Raw genomic sequence first — 25,715 nt, 5'->3', positions numbered from 1 at the left:
ATGGCTATGACTTATGTTCCACATTATGATGATACCAGAGCAGTTTATGGAACCACAATATCTATACAGAGGTTCTACATATTCTCCAGGGTCATCATGTCATTGATAATTAGAAATCAAGGCCTGCAAGCCAGATGAAAGATAATATTGACAGAAATCTGTATTGAGGACTGCACGGTGGTGTGGTGGTTAGCACCGTCGCCTCACTAGCAAGAGGGTTACAGATCCGACTCCTGGCTGGGGCCTTTCTGTGTGGAATTTGCATGTTCTCCCTGTGCATGCTTGGGTTCTCTCTGGGTACTCAAAAACATGGATGTCTGGTTAATTGGTGACTTCTAAATTGACTCTAGAAGTGATAGTGAGTGTGGATGGTTGTTGTGATGGACTTGTGACCTTTACCCTGCCTCTCGCCCAATGACAGCAGGGATAGGCTCCAGTTCCCTTGCGACCCTGAGTTGGATTAAGCCGGCACAGAAAATAGATGTATGGATGGGAAAGTAAGTGGAATGGCTTCCACTTCTCAAGTCTCAAATGTAAATACACACATCCAACTGTCACACAGCAGTTCAGCAAAGCACTTGCAATGGTTCCTGGTGTAAATCCAGCCCTAATTATTGAAACCATGTGAACCCCTTTCTGGAACTTGTCAATTCCCTTTGTCTTTGTACCTGCAAGAAAAATACATTTACAGAAGCAGAACCTTGCAGAGGTAGTTCATCTCATACATGTAGTTAATTTCATCTGCTGGGAGGTTATGTTGGTGTCTTTGTTACTGTTATTGTTTGGAAACCCTTTAACAATTTTGAAAAGAAAAAAAACTAACAGTCCAATGCATTATTAAAACCTGGAAGGATAGTTAGGGAACCATCATCTTTTTGGATGAAATATGATTAGAAGAAAATCTTGAGTGGTTGCTATTATAGATCACTTAAACATTTGATTAAATCAAACTACAGAAAATCAACTGTAGAACTCACATCACTGTTTAATAAAGAACATTTTTAAATATTGGTCAACTTTATGACTGCAAAAGTAGAATTCAGTAATCAAGGATAAAAGAAGAAAGTGAAGCTTGCCCAAAACTTGTCAGAGCAGCTTGGCTTAAATTAAGGCAGAGCAGGGCAAGGCAAGGCAAGTTTATTTGTACCAAACGCGTAACCCTAGCCTTTGGAATTAATAACAAGGACTACAACGACCACATATCCCTCAAAAAACTCGTATCACGCTTAATCTATACAGCACAGAAAACCTTCCCGTACGCAGACATTTACTCAGAACCTCAGAACGTTCAACAACTTTCTGAAAGAAATTCTACTGAAAAATAACATAATAAATCCCCTCCCACACCACAGATTTCGCACAATGGCGGACCACATACACTGGTCCCCACAAACGGGCCAACATATGTGAACCCTCTGGAGGAAATATTTAAACTAATACCCTCATATGAATTTACTCCCCCAACCTCCAACCCGCTGGATAAGGCAGTAATTAACTTATCCACACTTAATTTAAATGAACAACATAAAAAATGATTAGCCAGGGGACTCTCTTTGGTTCCGACCAACACCGAGATCAAAAACGTACGTGAATCATGCAAAATGCACCCACAACAATACCATCGTAAACTCAAACTAGCCAGTTTTTTCAACAATAAAACCAACAGAACAAACCCGATCCCATTTAAGATGCCCTCCACGTGGGAACCCTAACCCTAACCCCCAGCGGATACACAACCATTCCTACTGGAACTGATAGAATACAACAGACAAACACTGAACAGAACCACAAAGGAACCAGAACCTAACCAAAGAGGAAACAAAAGCACTGAAGGAACTGTGAAACACCCACTCAATCATAGTTAAACCCTGCAGACAAGGGATCCTGTGTAATAGTCATGGACAAAGCCGACTACAAACACGAAGCTCTTTGACAACTTAATGATTCGGAATATTATCGGCTCCTACCAGAATCGATCTACCCACAAACGGCAAAGAAAATAACAAACATCCTGGAAAGTTTGCACAAATGCAGATTTCTGATCAAATCCCAAATACAATACTTTCAAGGAGAACAACTCCACAGACCCCGATGCTTTTACCTCTTACCCAAGATACATAAGGAACCAGAAAAATGGACGGTACCAAACCAAATATCTGCAGGATGCCCCATTGTTTCCGATTGCAGCAGCGAATCCTACAGTACAGCACACCTCTTAGACCACTACCTGAACCCACTTTCTAACAACAGCTACATTAAGGACACTCGTGATTTTCTAAAAAAGATTACTCCCCAAACTGCATGCTTGTTACCGCAGATGTAGAGAGCCTTTACACCTACCCGGAAAGGGGATTCAGGCCTTCACCGAATGACCAGACTCCGACATCCTGGAACTCCTCAAAATCAACCTGGAGTATAATGATTTCTGCTTTGACGAGAAATGGTACCTCCAGATCAAAGGCACAGCCATGGGAAAAAGATACTCCCCCGCTTATGCCAATTTTTACATGGCCAAATGGGAGAGGGACGCATTCACCAAATATAACAAACTCCCACTAGCCTATTACCGCTACCTGGATCACATCTGGGGTTGGAACCACTCCCCAGCAGAGTTTGAACAGTTCATCCAAACACTCAACCATCACCATTAATTAAAATCAAACCATCCACCATCCACCAGGAAATCCACTTCCTCGATACCACCACATTCAAAGGTCCAAACTTCCACCTAACTGGTAAACTGGACCATAAATTATTTGTCAATCCCCCAGACACACACGCCCTAGTGCACCGCGACAGTTTCCACCCCAAACACACCTTCTCGGGGATAGTCAAATCCTTACTTCTCCGTTACGCACAAGTCTGCACTCGGGAAGAGGCCACCAGAACACTCTTCAAAGCCCTCAAACACAGAGGCTACAAACGACACACACTAAGAAAAACCCAACAAACCTGAACCAAACAAACCTGGACTAACAACTAAAACCAACAAATTAAAACTAAAACAGCAGCTCAATCCACAACTCCAAAACTTTAAAATAATATCGGCTTTCAAAAGGAACCCCAGCCTTAAAGGGACATTATGTAATTTCTTCCCCCATCTAGTGGTGCAATTTTATATGAATTTGCTCTCTAGCGCCTCGCGTTTTCAAATGTGCATTACAACTTCTTGAACTACGGCAGGCGGTATGTGTCAAGATTCAAGAAGCTATAAGTTCAGACTCAAGGTCCATAAAAACAAAAAGACATCAAGACATACAGTACAAAGGATTACATAACACACATACAACAACACTATAAATACAGATGACAGATAACATGTCAGATAACATAAGTTGACATAGCCTTTGGTGTGCAAGCAATGCAATTAGTCATATTCCGGGAGTTACCGGAAGTGACGTCGACGCAGCAGTGTGTAGTTGCTATCTGGATGTTCTTTTAAAGCTGCAGTCGGCAAGTTTTCAAAATTCCGAGTCTAAAGTCGGAAAATTCGAACTGACACAACTTTCAGGTCCCTCCCCCAACCTCTAACAAGCTCCGAATCGCCCCCCAAACCCCTCCCCCTCTGTGGACGAGGTTGTGCACGTGAGTTCACACCAGTGTGAGCGCACACAAGCTGGGGCAGACTCACGCTCAGCAGCGTGTGCACAAGCTGTGATTGACAGGTAGGATTCCTCCACCGTAACCTGATTGGTTAAAAACAGCCGGGAGTGCTCGGTTTTTGCAAGCATGATTACAGGCTTCAGAGGGAGCTACAGATTTCTTTATTTTTCCTAAACAGCCTATTTAATATTCTACTTCCAGAATCCCATGACAGTTCAAGCTAATATGACTAAAAAAAAGTTGCCTACTGCCGCTTTAAATAAACTCCCGGTAAACTTACAAACTTTCTAATGCCTTGTTTTGTGAGTTAAGAGCCTATGTGTACTACGGCAGAAGTTTGGTAACAATCAATGCATTATTAGTGGGATAATTTACCAGATAAAATCTATTTACCATTAGCGCCAGTAATAAGCCATTCGGAAGACATGACGTCAAAATGACGTCATTTCCGCTTGCAGGCCTGGCGTTGGGGATACGTCCCTTACCCGGGGACCATATATTAAATTGATTTTTGGAACAGGGAGATGGAATAGGGGCTTACTCCGTCCACTTCACGCATCGACCTGGTATTGCAGTATCTCCAGGAACGGTGCACTAAAAAAAAAAAAAAATGTAAAAAATTTTTGAAAAAATTAAAAAAAGGCCTGGCGTTGGGGAAAACGCGATTCGAAGTGCTTTATGTCCCCTCGGCACTTTGTCGTTTTTCATAGACCGGAAGGACATGGCAGCCTCCATAGAGCTTGCCCGCTCTATGTAGATACAGACAAGTTATTCTTCACTCAGGAGGATAATTTAGATTTTTGACAGAGATAATATCACACCAATGAGGACTAATTTATGAATGAATATGTTGATTTGAGCTAATAAATGACTTAATTTATTACATAGTGTCCCTTTAAAGACCTCATAGTCAGGTCTAAATTCACCTTTAACCGTGAAAAAGAAAGAGGGAATCCACACGGAATGCAACAAACTATCAGGAGTACAAAAACCAACAAAAGGTGGAAGATCCAATCCAAAATCACACACAGCACCAAAAACGTGATCAACATCACCTGGTGCAAAAAATGTAATAAACAATATATAGGAGAAACAGGAAACTCCCTGACCACCAGACTACATGCAGACACACACAATATCCGCAAAAACAGGAAATCGGAAACACCAATTGTGCAACACTATCAACAACACAAACCGATAGGAAGAAACAGGAACGCTGCTGGATCCATCCAATGCAGAGCAGATTCCCAGACGGCTTAAATATAACAATGGATGCCTAAAGGGAGGTACAAACAAGATATAACAATCATATCACAACCTCGAACACAAACCACGGAACCTGGAACAGAACCATATTTATCCGGATCTTCTAGAACTATTTTGAACTAATTCACTATTTTTTATTATTATTATTCTTTCTGATTATTTTTGATTACTTTCCACCTTTTAACTTCTTTTGTTACACTTTCCAACACTAAGGGATTATTCCACTCTTGTATTTTTTACCCTTGACTTGGATATTTTTACAACTACTTTTTGTATGTTTCTTCCAATTTTTGTACCCCATATATTTCTTAATATTCTTAGAGACTTTTTTTTCTCGAAAAAAAAAAAAATTCTTTCTATTGATTTTCCAACTATGCCCCCTCAACTTTTTAGACACACCGACTTGATACTCAAACCAACCACCTACTGTTGATCCAAATCCACTAGAATATAAAAGGATTTTGCCATAATTTATCGGCATAATTCTCTTTTTCTATCAGACCATTCAACATAAGCCGCTTTCGGACAGAGCCGTTCTAAAAACGTAGTTATCAGAACTGTCCTACTCGAATTTCGTTCTGATAACTGTCCTTCTGTTTCAGTCTGCATTCGCACATGAGTCGGGACCTGATAGGGACTGATGCGCCGCACGCAGCCGTCTGCGTCAGTGACGTGTTACGTTAGCTGTTTAGCGCCACATTCAACACCAAAACAGAACCCGGTAAAAGTAATTAGAGAAGAAAAAACACAACAAAGATGCTAATATGGAGAGCGGGGAGGCCACCGTGTTCATGGTCTGCATGATGGTGATATTAATCATGGACGATCACATCAGGCGTCTAATATCGAGGCTGGAAGAGCTCACAGAGAGTCAGGAGACGATACTTTTTCATTTCATGAAGGAAGAAAGGAGAGCAGAGCGCTGCAGACAAATGAGACCAGTGTAAGTTTAACTTATTAAACACCCGCCGGTTCTGTCTGTGTGGTATGAGGAAACATTTCAGCCGTGATAGCATGACATGGGGCGTAGCTACCGACCACCACACACCTCCGTCAGATGCGTTCTATAGAACCATGAAAAGACCCGACCTCGGAGAAGGAGCTAAATAGTTATAGGAACTGAGGGAGATGGCCCCGAGTTCCTGTATGTCCGAACACGGGAGAAAACGGCCCCGCGGATTAAAAGGTTATTAGAACTGCCAAAGGTTCCTACAGTCCGAAAGCGGCTATAGTCCTCTCTTTTAGACCTCCCCCTTCTATGTATCCTAACCCTAAGGGTCACAGGACCACAGCCCTAACCTTAAGTCCCCCACTCCATACCACCTTTTGAAAAATTAATTTTAATAATTTTTCCCCAAAACTTTCTTATCCTAAATCGGACCCCCTACCTTTCTTCTTCTTTCTTTTTTATGCCTTCCCCTCCCACATTTCCTAACCCTACGGGTCACAGGACCCGGGCCCTAACCCTAAGTCCCCCACTCCATGCCACGTTTTGGAAAATTAATTGTAATAATTTTAATAATATTTTTCCCAAAAACTTTCTTACCCTAAATTAAAACCCTTACCTTTCCTTGTTTATAGCTTCCCCTCCCACATATACTTAACCCTAAGGTCACAGAACCATAACCCTAACCTTACGTCCCCCACTCCATGCCACGTTTTGAAATAATTAATTTTAATAATTTCTTCCCCAAAAATTAATTCTGGCCCTCCATGCCACAATTTGGAAATTTAATTTTAAAAGTTTTTCTCAAAAACTTTTTTACCTTAAATTAGACCGCCATACATTTCTTTTCTTTTCTTATGCCTTCCCCTCCCACATTCCTAACCTTAAGAGTCACATGACCCGGACCCTAACCCTAAGTCTGGCCTTCCATGCCACGATTTGAAAAATTTATTTTAATAACTCTGAACGGCCCATGCTTCGTCTTTTAACCCCCCTTTGCAGCACATAACATACATATATATGGATTCCTGTGTCTATCACATTTTCAACACATCTCAAATCGCACAAAGTTACCCACGGCAAGTAGCGTGCACCCCCTTGGCTTCTACACCAAACTCCATGGCGGCTAATCGGTCGCGTAGGAGGCCACTGAGTAAAAACTCACAAACCTAACCCTAAATTGATTTAACATACAAGAAGCCAGGCTGAGGTAGAGCAACTAAGTCAGATCATAGCAAATGGAAAAAAGTTGATTTGATAATCACTGTTCTTAAATAACACCAACATCGATCCATTTTCTGTACCTGCTTTGTCTAATTCAGAGTCACATGTGAGGCTGGAACCTTTCCCAGTTGTCACCTGATGAGAGGCAGGGTACACCCTTGACATTACATTACATTACATTACATTACATTACGGTCATTTTGCAGACGCTTTTATCCAAAGCGACTTACAATAAGTGTGTTCAACATCGGTAGGCAAAAGAACTTCAGGTCACAAGAAATCATAAGTGCATTTCCTGCCAATACCAAACAGCTAATAGCAAAACTAGTGCTAGAGTAAGTGCGATAAGTCAGGTACCTCAGCCTCTCACCAAATGCACACCAGTCAGAGCGGGGTGGGGATGCAAACCCTGGTTCGGGTAGGGGAAGAAATAAAAGAGGTAAGAAAAGCAGGAATGGGATGCAAACCCTGGTTCGGGTAGGGGAAGAAATAAAAGAGGTAAGAAAAGCAGGAATGGGATGCAAACCCTGGTTCGGGTAGGGGGTAATGAAAATATAGAGGGTGCCAGTGGTGGAGGAAACAATAAGTGCGTAAGGAACAAGGACAGAGCAGGGTAGTTTTTCCTGAAGAGGTGGGTTTTCAGCCTACGGCGAAAGATGGGCAGCGACTCAGCTGTCCTGATATCAGTCAGGAGATCGTTCCACCATCGGGGTGCCAGAACAGAGAAAAGACGTGACCGTGTCGATCGTGCGCAGGGACCGCTGAGTGAGGGGGCAGCCAGGCGCCTGGTGGCCGCGGAGCGAAGTGGTCGGGCGGGGGTGTAGGGCTTGACCATAGCCTGGAGGTATGAAGGAGCTGTTCCTTCCACTGCCCTGTAGGCCAGAACCAGAGTCTGAAACTGGATGCGAGCAGCTACAGGGAGCCAGTGTAGAGAGCGGAGAAGGTCAATGGTCCATCACAGGGCCAACTTAGAGACAAATGATACAATAAATCATGCACTCTAACAAAAACTCTTGTGGTCAGTTTAGAATAAACACTTAACATGCATGTTTTAGACTTTGGGAGGAAGCCAGAGAATCCAGAGTGAAAACACAGGAAGAACATGTAGACTCCACACGGAAAGACCCCAGCTGAGATTTGACACGGGAATCTTATCTGGTAATTGGGAATGGCAGCAGATTGGCAACTTTCTTAAATGATTTCCACTTCTGAATTATCTTTGTCTTTGTTGAATAATGGACTCCAAATTGTTTGGGAAAGGCCTTAAAACCCTTCCTAAATTGATAGATTGATAGATCTCCAAGATCATCACTGATGTCTTTACTCCTAGACACTGTCTTAATACACATGATCAGTTACGATCAGAATTTGATTAGCTGCACCTCACTGCTACTTATCTTTTTAATTCTTAATGAAGCAATAAAAGTGTTCTTAGTTTTTGTCACAAGCTGCTTCTATATTAGGCTTAGTTTTTGTTAAATAAATAGTTGCAAGGAATAATATGTCATGTGTTGTTCAACAGATATTGTATTTTTCCAATTTCAAGACATGTCAAGGCATCTATATCTTCTATTACATTTTGATACATAAAACCTCAATCTTAAAGATGGTATACTTTGGTATCCTACATTATGGTATACTTCTTACACATTACTGTACTCCCCAAATAGATTAACTTTGAAACAACAGAGCAGGCTTCCATCTTAAGTTCGATTTTGGCCCAAAAGTGAACAGTCATTGATCTGTTAATCTATCCTCAGTTTAGTCCCAGCTGTTGAGGTTTTTGGCTTTATCCCCAGGTACCACCACAGCACCATGTTCATATTTGTTGTATTTGGTCATGTTTTTGATGTCTTCCAATGGGACTGTCTTCTAGGTTCCCAGCTACTCATTGGTCATCAGAGCATTGGATACTGGAATCCCTCCAATGTTCTCTACTGTAAAGGTCGACATAGAAATCTCTGACATCAATGATAACGCACCCAGCTTCTCCCCAGCCAATGCCACTACTTTCATACAGGTAAACAGTTTATTAGTTACTATGTTCCTTGACTTTTGAAACTAAAACAGCAAAAACAGCTTGTGTGGTTTGTCAGTACTATCAACAGACTCGTAATTTTTTACAAGGCAATTTCTAAAAAATTGTGTGTGTTTTAGCCAGCTCATCCCAATAGTAAGTAAATCCAAAATGGGTCCAAATGTCAACTTTAAATGTTTCTTAATTGCCGCTGTCGTCCTCCGTCATATCATCCAAAATATCACAGTAATGTAAGAATAACATTTGAGCTACGGCTTTCTACTTATTTTCTTGTGCTGCTGCTGTTGCTTCATCTTCTTTTGCGTTTTACACCAGATGAACATAATCTAAAGAGGCAATACTTCACATTTTTCAATTGAAAAATCTCTACAACTCTACAGTTAGTTAGCAAAGACCATACATATGACAGTTTGGAATTTGTTCTTCCCATTTTTCTAGCTCTTCAGGTGCTGACTTACCCCCATCAGTACTTGGTTATGGCCTAATTCCTTGGAGCCTCATGGTTGCCATTTTCCTGTGGTCACCAAGATAACTGTTGCTGTCCTGACTCCTGACCATCTTGTTTGTTGCTTTTTGGCAGTTTAACTCCTTCAGTTCCAATCATCTTGTCAATTTTATACCCTTTGTCTGCATATAGCTAGTCCAACTGACATTCTATTGTCCTTGCAGCATATTCAAGTCAGATAGATCAGTGTGATGATATCTTGCTCAATCTTAAAATATACCTTGACGTCATCCATGTAGAAGAGGAGGCTGATGATTTCTCCACTTTGGACATGGCATCGTAGCCACTCTTTGTGACAATCTCTTGAGGATTTCAGGAGTATGCAGAACAGCAGAGAGAACAGAGCTTCTCCTCTGTGTTAGCCACACTTGATGGTAATTTGCACAATTACCTTGATTGTGGCTGATTTCCTCATAGCCTCTTTAGGGTTGCCATTTTTAAACTGAAACAACTAACGTCAACGTAATAGATTTTTGCATGTTTGCTGTGTTGGCTATGCATCCTAAGCTGTGTTGAACTCATTTGATAACCATAAGTACATACACAAGTCAATGGTTCCTTAATTTGTTTATCATGTGCATTAGAACTATTTTTGTATAATAGGGTAGCTTTTGTTGCTACTTGTGCCCGTGGATGCCCAGCAATTGAAATCTGTTGAACATCACGAAAGTCACATTGAACCTTTAATCTATGCTGATGTCTTACATTATAAACACATTAAAGGTGTTTGATTGACCATGAATACGTGTCAGTCTGGGACAGATATTACACATACAGAGACATGTACAGAGCAAATACGAAGGCTATGAATCTGAGCACTGACATTTGCAACCAGCAGTTCTCACAATGACACACTTCTCTTTTAAAATAGTACAACAGAATTTAATAAATTTGGTACAATGATTAAATAAATGGTACTTAATAAACACTGTTGTCTACTAAGCTAATCCTATGTACACATGTATGTGTGGACGTATATTGGAGGGAGGGGATAGAGGGGACGACACTGAGACAAAATGGCAGCCGTGATCATATGATGGTGAGGGCACAAGATGGTGACTATGACCATGTGCTCCGTAAGTCATGTGTTAGCCAGAGAAGCTTCAACAATGGGGATTTGTAGGTAATGTGTTAATTGGAGATCTCTGGTCTCTTTCTCTGTGCAAGCACGTTTGCCAGCATGTGAAAGTGAATGGCAAAAATGATACACCACGACAAAAAGAACATGCGGGCCGGGATGTTCAAATCCCTGTCTGGGTGTCCAGTTCTGGTTGACAAGAACTTCCAATGTTAGTGTGAGACTTATATTAAGGTGCCAGGTTAAACAAAAGGATGATGGTTAGTTTGCATAGTCTGCAACTCGAGTCAAATGAACCTTACATCCTAAATGTTATCGCAACAAACCAACAAAGACAAGTCACTACGAAGTACTTTCAGAACAAAGGATGTCCTACGCTTAGCCATGTTGTACGGACACTAATGCTAACACCCAGTATTCTGTTGTTACTACAGTCCTTTTAAATGTCCTGTAGAGGTCCAGTCTTTACAAATTGAGCTGAGGTTAGCAGGCCTTTGTTGTTCCACCTCATGGGGAGATGGGGAGGGCTGCAGGGGAAAGAGCTGTGATACCTCTGTCCTCAGATGTCTGACAGGAAGAGAGAGTGCGGGACCTCCGTCCTCAGAGGAAGAGAGAGTGTGGGACCTCTGTCCTCAGAGGAAGAGAGAGTGTGGGACCTCTGTCCTCAGAGGAAGAGAGAGTGTGGGACCTCTGTCCTCAGAGGTAGAGAGTGTGGGACCTCTGTCCTCAGGGGTCTGACAGAAAAGGGATGAGGTGATCTGACATTGAAGACTTGTCCAGAACTTCCTTCACCTGTTCTTCCATTATCCACAGCATTTTACTCTTTTTTTTTCTGCCTTTAGTTAACATTTTGAAAACTCAGTTAAGTACCCCTGTTTGTTAACAACTCTTGCACTGGCATGGTAACTCATCAACAGATGTTGAAAAATAAAAAAAATTAAATATAAATCATAAAAATATACACAATACGCTGAGCCACTGCAGCTTGCCAACTTGGTGTGGCACATTCCAGAATAAGTTACATTATTATAAGTAACAGGTTAAAGGCTAAGTCACATTATCAGTTAGATCATGATATTAAGTAATATAGTTGCTTAAGTAATTATAAGTTGAATTAAGTTACATTATCTCATATCTAATTTTGTGCCCTGACTGGTATAAATAGGTTTGATAATAATGAATTGATAAATATAGTTATTTCCAAGATTTTGTGTGAAATTTTTAAATAAATTGTAAATAGACATTTATATACGCTAAAGCCTCGTTTCCACTATGCAGTCCAGTACGGGTCGATTCAGAACGGTACGGTACGGGTCAGGTCGCTTTGGGACCAGCTTTCCGTTCCCACTGTACAAAGGGGACCCTCAGGGGTGGGCGGAGCCGAAGCGTAAGCAAATAACAGCAAATAACAAATAGCATCCATAATGTGGAACCACCTCCCAGCTTCTTCAGCTTAAAGTGATACTCCGGAGTAGATTCAACCTGGGGTCATTTGAACCGTGATATCCAGCCAAGTAGCCCACCCGCAGTTTTTTCGATATTGGCTGAACATCAGCTGAGTTACTGAGTTATCCCGAATAGCTTCGTACAAGGGTTAATGGATCCTGGTCCGTATCTCCAAAATTACCACACTAAAATCACATGCCATGACACCAAACTTCTACAGGAGTACAAATATGGTCTGTACTCACCAAACGATGCATTTGGAAGTTTGAAAATAGTCCAGGAGTTTATTATTATCAACACAAGCCTGATAGCTTCTCTGCAGCTAAAGCTGCGTCGACGTCACTTCAGAGAGCTGGGAGCTTCAAAATAAGATGAAGGTTGATCTACTACTGTAGACAACAAAGCAAGGCTGCTCAGTTTCTCCATTGATAAAATAACTTCACAACTCTACAACATAAAAATTCATAAAAAAACATGTAGAATATAGCATATACTTTGTTGTCTACAGTAGTAGATCAACCCTCATCTTACTTTGAAGCTCCCAGCTCTCTGAAGTGACGTCGACGCAGCTTTAGCAGCAGAGAAGCTATCAGGCTTGTGTTGATAATAATAAACTCCTGGACTATTTTCAAACTTCCAAATGCATCGTTTGGTGAGTACAGACCATATTTGTACTACTGTAGAAGTTTGGTGTCATGGCATGTGATTTTAGTGTGGTAATTTTGGAGATACGGACCAGGATCCATTAACCCTTGTACGAAGCTATTCGGGATAACTCAGTAACTCAGCTGATGTTCAGCCAATATCGAAAAAACTGCGGGTGGGCTACTTGGCTGGATATCACGGTTCAAATGACCCCAGGTTGAATCTACTCCGGAGTATCACTTTAATGCCACACTGGCTCGCGGTCCGGTTGAAACCACTCTCTGACATTTCTGCTCAATCAGCTGGAAAACTTTTTGGTTTGGCACAGCGCCATCGAGCTCCCGCTGCACAGCCTCCTCACCAACACCGGAGAGCAGAGCCTGGAACCGGTCCTGTGTGCTCGGTACCCCAAGCAGAAGGGTTACAGACATGGGAACGGTATGGTACGGATCGGTGCGCTTTCGTGGTAATGGAAACACTGAAATAAGCGAACCGTTCCGACCCATACCGGACTGCATAGTGGAAACACGCCATAATTGTGGTGTAAAGAGTGTTGGGATAAGGAAAGTGTAGATAGGAGTGAGCATAGAATATACTGTATTTAGAAGTACTGCCAGACTGTCAAAAAGATTATTTACAAAACAACTGGCTGAACTAATGCCCCTTTTCCACCGCCAAGCTAGCCCTACTCTACTCGGTTCAATATAGCACGACACTACACTACACGGCACGGCACGGCACCAGTACCATTTCCTTTTCCACACAAACCGTGACCTGGAAGTGGGCGGAGTCGGCTCGTTCACCACTAACGTGACGTCGGTTTCAGGTGCGGTTAGTCAAAAGTAAACACAACGATGGAGTGTAATGTGTAATGCAGTTGACAATTCATATTGTTTAGTTAAACCAAGCTCCCTCCCCTTGAGCTGTCACCTCACCGTGGTGGGGTGGTTTGCGTGCCCCAATGAGTCTGGGAGCTATGTTGTCTGGGGCTTTAAGCCCCTGGTAGGGTCACCCATGGCAAACAGATCCTGGGGCCCGCTGGTGAGCGCCTGGTGGCCCGGTCTGTGCCCGTGGGGCTCGGTCGGGCACAGCCCGAAGAAACGACACGGGTCCCCCTTCCGACAGGCTCACCACCCGTGTGAGGGGCCATGGGGGTCGGGTGCAGTGTGAGCTGGGCGGCAGCCGAAGGCGGGGACCTTGGCGGTTTGATCCTCGGCTACTGAAGCTGGCTCTTGGGACGTGGAACGTCACCTCTCTGCTGGGGAAGGAGCCTGAGCTGGTGCGCGAGGCTGAGCGGTTCCGGCTAGATATAGTCGGACTCACCTGGACGCACGGCTTGGGCTCCGGAACCAGCCTCCTCGAGAGGGGTTGGACTCTCTTCCACTCTGGAGTTGTCCGCGGTGAGAGGTGTAGAGCAGGTGTGGGCATACTTATTGCCCCCGGCTGTGCGCCTGTACATTGGGGTTCACCCCAGTAGACGAGAGGGTAGCCTCCCTCCGCCTTAGGGTGGGGGGACGGGTTCTGACTGTTGTTTGTGCTTATGCACCGAACGGCAGTTCAGAGTACCCACTCTTTTTGTAGTCCCTGGAGGAGGCACTGGAGAGTGCTCCTCCGGGAGACTTCAATGCTCACGTGGGCAATGACAGTGAGACCTGGAGGGGCGTGATTGGGAGGAACGGCCCCCCCGATCTGAATCAGAGTGGTGTTTTGTTGTTGGACTTCTGTGCTCGTCCCGGATTGTCCATAACGAACACCATGTTCAGGCATAAGGGTGTCCATATGTGCACTTGGCACCAGGACACCCTAGGCCGCAGCTCGATGATCGACTTTGTGGTTGTATCGTCGGACTTGCGGCCGTATGTCCTGGACACTCGGGTGAAGAGAGGGACGGAGCTGTCAACCGATCACCACCTGGTGGTGAGTTGGCTCCGCTGGTGGGGGAGGAAGCCGGTCAGACCTGGCAGGCCCAAACGTATTGTGAGGGTCTGTTGGGAACGGCTGGCGGAATCCCCTGTAAGGAGGAGTTTCAACTCCCACCTCCGGCAGAGCTTCAACCATGTCCCGGGGGAGGTGGGGGACATTGAGCCCGAATGGGCCATGTTCCGTGCCTCCATTGTTGAGGCGGATGATCGGAGCTGTGGCAGTAAGGTGGTCGGTGCCTGTCGTGGCGGCAACCCCCGAACCCGCTGGTGGACACCAGTGGTAAGGGAGGCCGTCAAGCTGAAGAAGGAGTCCTATCGGGCCTTTCGTCCAGTGGGACTCTGGAAGCAGCTGATGGGTACCGACAGGCCAAGCTGAACGCGGCCTCGGCGGTTGCTGAGGCAAAAACTCGGGCTTGGGAGGAGTTCGGGGAGGCCATGGAGAACGCCTCGAGGAAATTCTGGTCCACCATCCAGCGGCTCAGGGGGGAAAGCGGTGCACCGTCAACACCGTGTATGGTGAGGGCGGGGCTCTGCTGACCTCATCTAGGGACGTCGTGAGTCGGTGGGGGGAATACTTCAAGGGCCTCCTCAATCCTACCGACACGCCTTCCGATGAGGAAGCAGAGTTGGGGAACTCGGACGTGGGGCCTCCCATTTCTGGGGCTGAGGTTGCCGAGGTGGTCAAAAAACTCCTCGGTGGCAAGGCCCCGGGGGTGGATGAGGTCCGTCCTGAGTTCCTCAAGGCTCTGGATGTGGTAGGGCTGTTTTGGTTGACACGCCTCTGCAGCATCGCGTGGACATCGGGGGCAGTGCCTCTGGACTGGCAGACCGGGGTGGTGGTCCCCCTCTTTAAAAAGGGGGGCCGGAGGGAGTGTTCCAACTATAGGGGGATCACACTCCTCAGCCTCCCTGGTAAGGTCTTTTCGGGGGTACTGGAGAGGAGGATCCGCCGGATAGTCGAATCTCGGATTCAGGAGGTGCAGTGTGGTTTTCGTCCTGGCCGTGGAACAGTGGACCAGCTCTACACCCTCAGCAGGATCCTGGAGGGAGCATGGGAGTTCGCCCAACCGGTCTACATGTGTTTTGTGGACTTGGAGAAGGCGTTCGACCATGTCCCTCGGGGACTCTTGTGGGGGGTGCTCCGGGAGTATGGAGTGCCGGACTCCTTCATATGGGCTGTTCGGCCTCTGTTTGACCGGTGTCAGAGTTTGGTCCGCATTGCCGGCAGTAAGTTGGACATGTTTCCTGTGAGGGTTGGACTCTGTCAGGGCTGCCCTTTGTCACCGATTCTGTTCATAATTTTTATGGACGGAATTTCTAGGCACAGCCAGGGCGTTGAGGGGGTCCGGTTTGGCGACCTCAGAATCGGGTCTCTGCTTTTTGCGGACGATTTGGTTCTGTTGGCGTCGTCGGGCCGTGACCTTCAGCTCTCACTGGAGCGGTTCGCAGCCGAGTGCGAAGCAGCTGGGATGAGAATCAGCACCTCCAAATCCGAGACCATGATCTTCGGCCGGAAAAGGGTGGAATGCTCTCTCCGGGTCGGGAATGAGATCCTTCCCCAAGTGGAGGAGTTCAAGTATCTCGGGCTCTTGTTCACGAGTGAGGGACGAATGGAGCAGGAGATTGACAGACGGATCGGTGCGGCGTCTGCAGTGATGCGGGCTCTGCACCGGCCCGTCGTGGTGAAGAAGGAGCTGAGCCAGAAGGCCAAGCTCTCGATTTACCGGTCAGTCTACGTTCCTACCCTCACCTATGGTCACGAGCTGTGGGTAGTGACCGAAAGAACGAGATTGCGAATACAAGCGGCCGAAATGAGTTTCCTCCGCAGGGTGTCTGGGCTCTCCCTTAGAGATAGGGTGAGAAGCTCGGTCATCCGGGAGGGGCTCGGAGTAGAACTGCTGCTCCTCCGCATCCAGAGGAGTCAGATGAGGTGGCTCGAGCATCTGGTTAGGATGCCTCCTGGACGCCTCCCCGGTGAGGTGTTCCGGGCCCGTCCCACTGGGAGGAGACCCCGGGGAAGACCCAGGACACATTGGAGAGACTATGTTTCTCGGCTGGCCTGGGAACGCCTCAGGGTCCCCCCAGAAGAGCTGGAGGAAGTGGCCGGGGACAGGGACGTCTGGGTCTCTTTGCTCAAGCTGCTGCCCCCGCGACCCGATCCCCGGACCAGCGGAAGATAATGGGTGGATGGATGGATGGATAAACCAAGCTCTTTATTAAAAAACACCATACAGAAGTAAACAGCAGGAGTTGTCTCAGAGACAGGCGGTGACGCCAGTGTTGGTGCCGGTGGAATGCAGATAGCAGCTGTTGCCTCAGCTGCAGATTGCGATGCCAGTGTCGGTTCTGAAGCCTGCGGGATTGGAGGATCTTCGCTGACCTCAGCAACCGAACACTCATCGGTTGCACAAACCGAGTCTTGAGGGAAAAAAAAAAAAAGTGTGAACATACGAAACGCATACACGTAATCGCATAGGTGAGACGCTGTGCTAGCCTTCCAAAACAGCGTTGTTTGCTAGCTCACTCAGAACAACTTACATGAGACACCTGTGTAACTTTTTTACACAAGTTAAAGACTGAACATGTATTTGTTACAATATAAAACATGCATTTGCTAAGATATAAGCGTTGCACCAAGGGGATAAGAACAACACTTACCATTTTTCATCGCCTCCAACAAAGACATCGCCGAATCCATGCCGTTCGCCGGGCGGTGCCCGTAAATGCTGTCCATTTGGTCGAACCACTTCCATGTCTTTCGGTTTGACCCACTCCTGTGGTCCTTTACCTGCCGGTAATCACTCTTCAGCTTGTCTCAGCACTGCTGAGAATTCCGGTGATAGCCATGGTTAGCCATCAGCTTGGCTATATCCTGGAACACCTTCTCATTTCGTGTCGCTCCGTCCAGTTCCTTCTGTATGCGGTCCTCAGCCACCACACACAGAAAGGTCTGCACCTTGCTCATCGTCCATGGGTTGGCTTTTCTTCTCTGGTCTTCCATCTTCGCAATTCTGTTTATTCTCTGTTGCTCTCGCAGGTGTGTTTTCATACGGCAGGTGATTATTTAAAGCTCACCGAGCTTTGTTGCGTGTATGACGTAATTTCACCTGACCAATCAGTGGACAGCACTGATCACGTGACGTTTTAGCACCGACTAGTACCGACTAGACCCACCTCTGAAGCAGGTACTAGCCGGTGCTAAAAATTGTAACGGGTCCCACCTTCAACCCGCGGTGGAAAAGCTCCCAATCAGGGTAGAGTCGTACCGTGTAGAGCCGTACAGGTACAAAAATGTTCAGTGGAAAAGGGGCATAACTGATGTGGACTACATGGTACACTGCTGTCGTTTGACTGAATGACAATCCACAACTTCACCAACAGGTGATTGCTCAGGAACAGGTACCTTGGAAGAAAGATTAGACATTACGGAAGGGAGGGGAGGGGGAGACAAAACGGAAAGACAAATCCAGAAAAGGTCTGTGACAAATATAGCATTTAGTTATTGAGTACTACAACAAACATTCAGAGGATCATTTTGAACAGATTATATACTAGACCTGTTTAACCTTTAACACTCAGTGTTTCAACTCTGATTTATAAACTTAATCAACTTTTTGTAGATGCCCTTTTTTCTCAATACAACTGTGTTTACTCATCATCATTATTTACCCTATCCTTTCAACCCCCACCCCCCATTCTTGTCAGGAAAACAAGCCGATTGGCAGCAGCATCCTCCAGTTTTCAGTCATCGATCAGGACTCCTCTCACAACGGCCCTCCCTTTTCCTTCAGTATCATGTCGGGAAATGAAGGCGGGGAATTTATGTTGAAGAAAGATGGAACCCTTGTGTCCAATCAAGTGTTCAGAAGAGACCTCGCAAATGAATATGTTATTCAGATACAGGTAAAGTCAAACTACTCTTGAAAATCAAAGCTGCTATCATTTTTCTGTCACATTCAAAATACCAACCTCTTCACCACGAACAACAACAACAAACTCAGGCATTCGAGAAAGATGGCGAATGAAGGGCAAGATGAAGCTACGTCCCTTTACATTTGTGATGAGCTGCTTGTTGCTGTAATGTTTTAAAAATGTTTTGCAGGGATTAGATTATTAGATAAGCATGAATTTGTTTTCTTTCAGTCTCAGTTTTCTACATGTCATCTGCATTCTTTTCTATAGTGCTCTAAACTTTCTTTGTACACAGAATCCTAGCTTTTTGGGGAAATAGCTTAGTTAGTTAGTGTGCCGCCCTCGTTATATGTTCCGAATATAACTCGGCAGTGAGATAAACATCTTTCGTTCATCAAAACTCTGAAGACAGTGATCAGTTTGTCCACAGATTTATTGACTTAAAAAAGGGTGAAACTGAGAACAGACAAAAAATAAAATAAAATGTACTTCTTATACAGTATAGTCTTGGTAATACACTGTACCATACTTTTATCAGAAATCAAATGACTCCTTTAACCTTTAAACTTCTTCATGCTTACAAATTAACTGCTCATTTATTGTTTAAATCTATCAAAAAAGTAACTTGTTGAGTTTAAATGTGTTCTCACTCACACTGTTTACTATCTTATAAACATAATATAAACTGTAAATTAATCTGTGAATTAGCCAAGTAGCCATTTTACGTACCAACATTCACAGAAATAATAATGTCCTCCAATCCACAAACAACTCTTAAAATGACAAATAATTCAACAAAAGAACATATGATAAGATTACATACCGGCGATGCTTCATAAGGCATGAGATGTAGGCAGATGTCTTTAGATGGAACAGGCAGCTGGACTAGCTGTTTTACTGCCATGTGCCTCCACTTCCTGTTTCTCTTAAAGGGCCATTGGTAACAAATTAAACAATGAATTGAACATGCAAAAACATACTAACTAAAATACAATAATAGAACATTTAGAATTTAAAATTGATTTTTTTTTTTAAACACATCTTAAGCCTTATTCTGTCCAAAGACCCCAAGACCCAAGTACTTTTGGTCCCAGTGACTTTGTTTTTTGTGAAGGAACTACATAACTGATGCAGACCACAGTTGACAGCAAACTATGTTAACAGCTCAAAAATTAACTGCAGTTTCAAATGAGGTAAAGACTAAAGATAGACATCTATGGACTTCCGGTGGGACAGGCGAGCAGCATGGACACGTGAGTGAGGATCTCCCGCGTGCTAACACCTTAAACTCCACTAAAACTCGAGACATAGACGCAGACAAACTCAAACTGAGAATATGAGTGGAGCATCAACAAAACTAAGAATAAAAAGAACCCGGACATCCAAAGCAAAGAAATACACTGAGAAGATAATGAGAGCAAGCTAACACCACAAGCTAACATTCCCTCATTTCAAAGAAGCTTGGACGACATTAACAAACAAATTCAAACCCTGCAAAACGAAACGAAGACAGACCTAAAAACATTCAAACACGAAATTACAGCGGAAATGAGAGATGAACTGACAGAACTCAAGGGAGATGTCGATCAGAAGTTTGCCAAAATGACCACAAGACATTGGAGAACAGGATGAGAGTCTTTTGGAAATGCACAAATATACAACCCTTCTGGGGGAATGTTCACTCAGTTCTCAGTTGAGGCTATTACTGCATTTTTGTTTGTTAGTTAGTTTGATTCTCTTTTTGTTTTTTTTTCTGGTTACTTTCTCTTTCCTTCTCCACAATTCAGAGTTGATTGTCTTGCATTGTATTGTCAAATATTGTTAACTAAAATAAATGAACAAAAATAGTTTAAAAAAAAGATAGACATCTATGCTTATGATTAGTTTAAAAAGGAATCTCACAATCTCACAACACTTCCACTCCTTTTGATATTTTTGATTATATATTGCCCATGTGCCTATTGCAGTGATTTTATACCTTAGTAAGCACATCAGTTCATGGTTTCTGGTTTAAGGGGAGGGAGTTTGAATTAAGAATACATAAAATTCATAAAAAGTTTTATGAATCACAAGGATTAACCAAAAGCAGTGAGCGTATTCAATTCAATTAATTTTTATTTATATAGCGCCAAATACAACAAATGTCATCTCAAGGCACTTAGATAATAAAGTCCAATTCAAGCCAATTGGAATTCAATTCATTGTAATCATAATTATTCATAAAATAATCCAATTCGTTCATATAGAGCCAATTCAAAAACAATTTCCTAGCTAAGGAAACCAACAGATTGCACTGAAAATGTATTTCAAAAAACGGTTCCTGAACTCTCCGGTCTTCTGGTATCATCTTTTTTTCTTGAATATTTGAAGCTGTTGTCTTTTTTTCTTGTGACCTCTGTTGTCCCTTCTCTTCCAGGTGTCAGACTCTGGAATGCCATGTTTGTCCTCTTTCACTTTACTTACAGTTAGAGTTATTGAGGAGAGCCTCCACCGGCCATTGGCATTGCCCCTGGAGATTCATGTTGTTACTATGGAGGATGAGTTTCCTGGTGGAGTAATAGGTCAGTTGCACGCCACTGATGCTGACCCCTATGATGCACTGACGTTTGGACATGCCCTCCCAGCCCAGCGCAGTCTTTTTAAGATCAATCCCCATGATGGAAAGATCATCGCTCTTGGGGGGTTGGATGCTGGCAGATACTTTCTCAATGCCAGTGTTAGTGATGGACGCTTTGTTGTGACTGTGCCTGTGAGCATACATGTGGAACAGGCAACATTTGATATGTTGCGTGATGCTGTGACAGTGCGCTTTGAGAGTGTAGCACCAGAAGACTTTGTGTCATTTTATCTTAAGAGCGTTTTGAAGGTGATGCAGCAGGTGGCCCAATCTCAACAGCAGGATGAACTGCACCTGCTCAGTTTACAGTCAGTTGGTGGCACGCAACAACTAGATATGCTCGTCACCGTGGGAACAGCAGCACGTGGGTACTACAAGGCAGCTTACATCACCCAGAAACTCAGCACATCACGGCGGAAACTGGAGGAGGTGCTCAGAGTGTCAGCTATCCTCGATAAGAACTGTTCTGGCTTGGAATGCCGTGGGGCACAATGTGAACAGAATATCATCATGGATTCACACAACCTGGTTACATACAGCACTCAACGGTTCAGCTTTGTGTCACCTCGCTTCTACAGAACGTCACGCTGTACTTGCAATGGTAAGTTACAAGAATTTAGCAATTTTTCCAAGGCTTTCTTTGGCTGCGGCTACACGAAAACGTTTTTCACTGTAAACGATACTTTTTCTTATTGTTTCGCTGTCGCGGCCACACGGAGCCGGCGTTCCCACTACCCCAAAACGATAGTTTTTGAGAACGGGTTCCAGAGTGGGAAAGTTTGAAAACGAGGTTGTTTCGTTTCCATTATTACAGCGAAAACGTTTTTGCGTCAGTCAAACGTTGACGCTGTGAGACTTCTCTATTGTCTCACAGCGTGGCGTGACACAGTGGCGTGTGTACTGCATCGTTTCATCGTTTTCATCCGTTTTCGTCTGGACCTGAGTCTTTACTGCAGCGTTGCCGTGTGGTTGCAAGAATTTTCGTACCCGTTTTAAAAAAAAAACTTGTTTCGTTTCCGTGTAGCCATAGCCTTTGTCAATTGCAAACTGAAAAGAAAGGACAATAGATTGTTTTTTAAACATGAACCTAGCAAATACTTACACAGTGCTTCTCTAGTTTTCGACAGCTCCAAGAGCTATTCAACGTATGCAGCACTTCTAAAACTATACACATAGCACTTCTCACTAACCTGAGATAAAGAGGGGAGGAATGTTCAGTGTCTTTCTCAAGCATATGTCAATATATGTTGGAGTAAAACTTGGACAACCACTCAATCTCCTCACCCATAACCACCACAACACTGTACATAATAGTCAGCGCTATGGTGCATGTTTTTCTGAACTCCAAGCTGATCAGTAGAACAGCTTTTAGCACATGTTCAGAAATCCTTCTATGTCCTAATGAGACTGAAAAATTTTAAAAAAGAACAAAAAACTATTGGGTGAGAGGTGGGGTACACCGGTTGGAATACAGGTTACACAAACAACCATGGATGCTCATATTCTCTCCTAGGGTCGATTTAGGGACATCAATTAACCAAACATGCATGTTTTTGGGAGAAATCCGGAATACTGAGAATGCAAATGCATACACGGGAAGAACGTGCAGACTCCACACAAAAAGGCCACAGGATTCAAACCAGGAACCCTTTTTCCAATGTAAAAACAGTTTCCTAGCTAAGGAAACCAACACTGAAACTTGTCTTCAGTCCAATCTCCCGGCCTGAGCGTGCCTGAGGCGACTGTGGAGAGAAACGACTCCCTTTGAACAGGAAGAAACCTCTGGCAGAACCAGAACCAGGAAGGGTGGCCATCCGCCTCGACCAGCTGGGGTTTGAGAAGACAGAAAATAGGGGACAACAAACACTGTAACACCATTCAAAGGATACCTGCTGTTAGTTCTCATCAGAACTCTGGCTGCAGCATTTTGGATCAGCTGGAGGCTTTTCAGAGAATATGTGGGACTTAAACTCTTCAAACAGATTATTTCTGTGTAAATGATCACAAAGCTGAGCTGCAACTATTTTTTCAAGAACTTTAGACATAAAAGGGAGATTGGATATAGGTCTATAATGAGCCAACACTTCTGAATCAAGAGTAGGTTTTTTAAGTAAAGGTTTAATTACAGCAACCTTAAAAGTCTGAGGTACATATCCTGTCAACAAAGACAGATTGATCAAATCCAATATGGAAGTGTCAATTAATGGGAAAACCTCCTTGAACAGTCTGGTTGGGATTGGGTCTAAAACACAAGTTGATGGTTTAGAAGAGACTATTGCTGTTGTTAGTTCAGAGAGATCAACTGGACAGAAGCCGTCTGAATATAAATCAGGTTCTAAAGATACTTCTAAAGCTGCTGTACTTGATGATACATCACTGATAATAGTGGGAAGGACTCCATCAATCTTCTCTCTAATAGAAACAATTTTATTGATAAAGAAGCTCATGAAATCATCACTGCTGAGAGTTAAAGGAATAACTGGCTCAGCAGAGCTCGGACTCTTAGGCTACGTGCCCACGACAACGGTAACGACAGATAAACGCAGAACATTTCGACAGATGTGCCTATCTTGCACACGGCGACGGCGTTTTTAGGAGTTCAAAACGGAGAAAACGCAAACGCCCTCCAGAGTGGAGATCTTGAAAACGATCCAACCTCTCGTCGCCGTAGGAACAGTTCAAAACGCAGAAGTGCGTTTTTTGCACACGTTAAGTGGGTAGTTCTCCATTAACGACTCACATATCTCACTATATTTATTTTGGACACTCTCCCAATCCACATTATCCACTGCCTTCCTGGCTTTGTAGTTCAGTGTCGTGTTCAGGAGCAACTGGACCTCATCATCTGTCCAAACAAAGTTTGAAGGCGTACTGTTGTTGCCGCCGCGCTTTGCCATTTTCTTCCAACTGACGCGGAGGAAGTAGCCACAAAACAGGCATTTCTCATATTTATTAATATATAACTCATATAACAATACCAAAGGTATTGTTGCTACTGCCACCTACGTCCGGGGCGTGCATACTACATTGGCAAACTGCGAGTTTTATACATTTTCCCTGTTCCCATGGGTAGACAGATATCCACCCCAAGACGCTCGTGAGAACGCAGATAAATTGTGGAGGAAAAAAACGGACATCTGCGTTTATGCTTCAGAGCGTTGTCGTGGGCACGTAGCCTTAGTCAGACTGGCTACAGCGCTGAAGAGAAACCTGGGATTGTTCTTATTCTCTTCTATCAATGATGAATAATAAGCAGTTCTAGCTTTACGAAGGGCTTTCTTATACATTGTTAAACTATCTTTCCAGAATAATTGAGACTCTTCTAAATTAGAGGAACGCCACTGTCTCTCCAGCTTTCTTGCAGTCTGCTTTAAAGCACGCAGCTGTGAATTATACCAAGGAGCCAACCTCTTCTGACTGATTACCTTCCTTTTCAGAGGGGCAACATTGTCCAGTGCTGTACGCATTGAAACTATAGTGCTGTCAACAAGAGAGTCAAGTGCTGCTGGAGTAAAGTTTAGGTAGTCGTCCTCTGTCATATCTGCACATGGCAGTGAAGAAAAGGATGATGGAATTAATTCTTTAAATCTGGTTACAGCATCCTCTGATAGACACCTTCTATATGTACATTTCTTCTCAGAAACTGTAAAGTCAAGTAATGTAAACTCAAAGGTTATCAGAAAATGGTCAGATAAGACAGGGTTATGAGGGAACACTGTTAACTGTTCACTCTCAATGCCATAAGTCAGCACAAGATCAAGGGTGTGATTAAGGCAGTGAGTCGCTCTGTGAACACTCTGAGAAAATCCAATAGAGTCTAATATAGAATTAAAGTTCATATTCAGGCTGTCATTTTCAACATCTACATGAATATTAAAGTCACCCACTACAATGACTTTATCTGTACTCAGCACTAACTGGGATAAAAACTCTGAGAATTCAGACAGAAACTCAGAATAAGGGCCAGGTGGACGATACACAACAACAAACACAAGAGGTTTCTGGGATTTCCACTTTGCGTGGGAAAAACTGAGAATCAGAGATTCAAAAGAGCTCAAACTAATCTTGGGTCTGGGACTGATGACTAACCCTGATCTGAAAATAGCTGCCACTCCTCCTCCTCTGCCTGTGGTTCCAGGAACGTGAATATTTAAACAGTCAGAGGGAGTTGCTTCATTAATGCTAACATGATGCTAACATGATGCTAACATGATGCTAACATGATCCTCCTGCTGCAGCCAGGTTTCTGTAAGACAAAATATAACAATATGATGATCACAAATCAACTCATTCACTAACAGAGACTTGGAAAGGAGAGATCTGATATTCAGAAAACCACATTTAATAGTTTGATGTTTTTGTTCAGTTAAAGTTTTTGTTTTATTAATTTCTTTTTGCACAAGAGGATTTGCTCCTTTTGTGTTAATCGATTGGGTGGGTAGCAGCAGGTGGGAAGCTGCAGAGAAGTGTGTAAGACTACAACTCTGCATCCTGGTCTGAACCCTGGGTTGTC

General features: G+C 43.9%; 1 protein-coding gene and 1 pseudogene across 6 annotated transcripts in view; both read left to right on the top strand.

Moving 5' to 3' along the window:
* The window catches only part of LOC142388681 (protocadherin Fat 3-like), a 248,293-nt gene that overhangs the window by 175,666 nt on the left and 46,912 nt on the right, over positions 1–25,715 (top strand). For 5 of the 6 annotated variants that reach the window (XM_075474223.1, XM_075474224.1, XM_075474221.1 and 2 more), the window contains 3 exons: positions 8,916–9,059; positions 18,379–18,576; positions 21,002–21,803. In XM_075474223.1, the coding sequence (XP_075330338.1) occupies positions 8,916–9,059; positions 18,379–18,576; positions 21,002–21,803 (1,144 nt within the window). Of the gene's footprint in view, positions 1–421; positions 534–8,915; positions 9,060–18,378; positions 18,577–21,001; positions 21,804–25,715 lie in introns of those variants that run through there. The other variant, XR_012770319.1, reaches the window with a different exon arrangement.
* On the top strand, positions 4,080–4,203 carry LOC142389089 (U2 spliceosomal RNA; annotated as a pseudogene).

The sequence above is a fragment of the Odontesthes bonariensis genome, chromosome 9 (assembly GCF_027942865.1).
Source record: "Odontesthes bonariensis isolate fOdoBon6 chromosome 9, fOdoBon6.hap1, whole genome shotgun sequence".
NCBI classification, from domain to species: Eukaryota; Metazoa; Chordata; class Actinopteri; order Atheriniformes; family Atherinopsidae; genus Odontesthes; species Odontesthes bonariensis.
This window is presented reverse-complemented; position numbering and strand designations above follow the sequence as displayed.